Source organism: Poecilia reticulata, linkage group LG1 (assembly GCF_000633615.1).
Source record: "Poecilia reticulata strain Guanapo linkage group LG1, Guppy_female_1.0+MT, whole genome shotgun sequence".
NCBI lineage: Eukaryota > Metazoa > Chordata > Actinopteri > Cyprinodontiformes > Poeciliidae > Poecilia > Poecilia reticulata.
The window spans coordinates 12,003,248-12,004,933 of NC_024331.1; the positions used below are offsets into that span (position 1 = coordinate 12,003,248).

Genomic DNA, 1,686 nt, shown 5'->3' on the forward strand with positions numbered 1-1,686 from the left:
GAACTCCATCAGCTCGCGGGCGGCTCGGCCCATGTTGACGGCGGTGGGCCTGGCTGAAGTGAGGTGACACAGAGACTCCCTGATGAAGGTTACGGGGTCGTCGCCCCCGGCGCCCGCCCGCAGCTCAACGGCCAGGCTGAGGCAGCCCACGATGGCGATGGCTGGAGCGCCGCGCACCTGGACAGGGAAGGAGAGGTCGGTCGTCACGCCGAGCCCGAGACGTGTTGGTCAGAAAGGCAGCGGGGGCAATAGGATAATYTGTCACTACCGTTTTGAAGCTACAGTTAGCATGTCTGTAAAGCAGCAGAATGCAGGCTAGCCAAGCAGCAGAGAGCTCGACTGATTAAATCTAAAATCATCTCCCAGTTTTAYTCCATTAAGGTAAATTAAAAAAAAGAAAGAAAAAAAAGGTTGAAATCCTGCATAGTAAGCATTTAAAACTATAGTTARTGGGTTTTTAATCCTCATGTTTTTTTGGGTTTTTTTTTTTTTTTGCTTAAGTCACAGCAGCAAAAACAACATAAATTTAATCAATAACACTTTTATACATTTTAAATTACCAGGACAAGCTACGCAAATATCATACGAGCAATCAGATCGTTTTTACAGTTTTGTTTTTAGTCATGATAAGGCTGTGATAATGTGGCATTTTTAGTTCAGGTTGCCAACCCAGTGAAACAGAAGTACATTTGGGGTCTTTCCAATTACTATTCATTTGGGCAGTTCATCTAAAGCCCTTTATATCAGCTTGTTCAAAGGTTAAGACATCATTTATCYAACATTGCGTAGATAAATGATGAACATAGCAGATMATTTTGGCAGTTTAGGAGACTATACTAGAAAAGGTRACGTTAGACCTCTCAATAAATTAGCACATACACAAGAAGTTAATTAACTTTAGTTATTTAACTCAAAAAGCAAAACTCAGACTCACTACTCACAGGATGACATAGTTCAAGGTTTTATTTCAATTAGTTGGACGATTGTGGCTTATAGCGAGTTWATATCCAAAATTCAATGTAGATAATATAAGAACAATAAAACTGTTTGGTTGATGTTGTTTTAAGTACTTAAATTCCAGGATCACTGAGAAAKTATGTCCGTGTACCAAACCTCCAGACTCTGGGACCTAAATTTAAAATTAAATACAAGATATACTCTCCCCTGAAAAAATTAATTAGGCCACTGAGTCACAGTTTGGTCATTTCTTTAGTAATGCAGTAGTGGTAGTTCATGTCGAAGAGAAGCTCCCTCAAACTTTAGAATGGTCTTTACTCCAGAACTCTCTCATAGCTGTAGTTAYTCCYATCGCTGGTGTACTTTTTTCCTTCCACTCCACTCTTTCCTTTTGATACGTTTATATACAGCGCTCCAAACATCCATGGTATTAATGTGCTTTTGTGGCTTACTGTCCTTATGGAGGGTGACAATAATTGAATGCATAAGCAATACTGTGTGCATCATATCAAAAATAATTTACTGGCTCCGTTATATTTTAATTATCTGTCCCAAACATCAAAAATGACCAGAAATAAATCTTCACAAATACGTCACCCTCCGGATAACGAACTGATGTACCGACATAAACTCTTTGAAGGCGTTCTGATTTATTAAAATGCACCTGTGTGAGATCACTTCTAGCTCCTATCACACTCCTCGGTTCCACCCACCCAGGACCAGCCCCAG

At 40.4% G+C, this 1,686-nt stretch overlaps 1 protein-coding gene across 1 annotated transcript in view; it reads right to left on the reverse strand.

Annotated features, from left to right (window-relative positions):
* The window catches only part of mri1 (methylthioribose-1-phosphate isomerase 1), a gene marked incomplete at its 5' end in the record, with an annotated part of 15,795 nt that extends 15,573 nt beyond the window's left edge, over nt 1-222 (reverse strand). The window contains one exon of the mRNA XM_017303809.1: nt 5-222. Within this exon, the coding sequence (XP_017159298.1) occupies nt 5-222 (218 nt within the window). The remainder of the gene's footprint in view (nt 1-4) is intronic.
* Nucleotides 223-1,686: the final 1,464 nt, after the last annotated feature.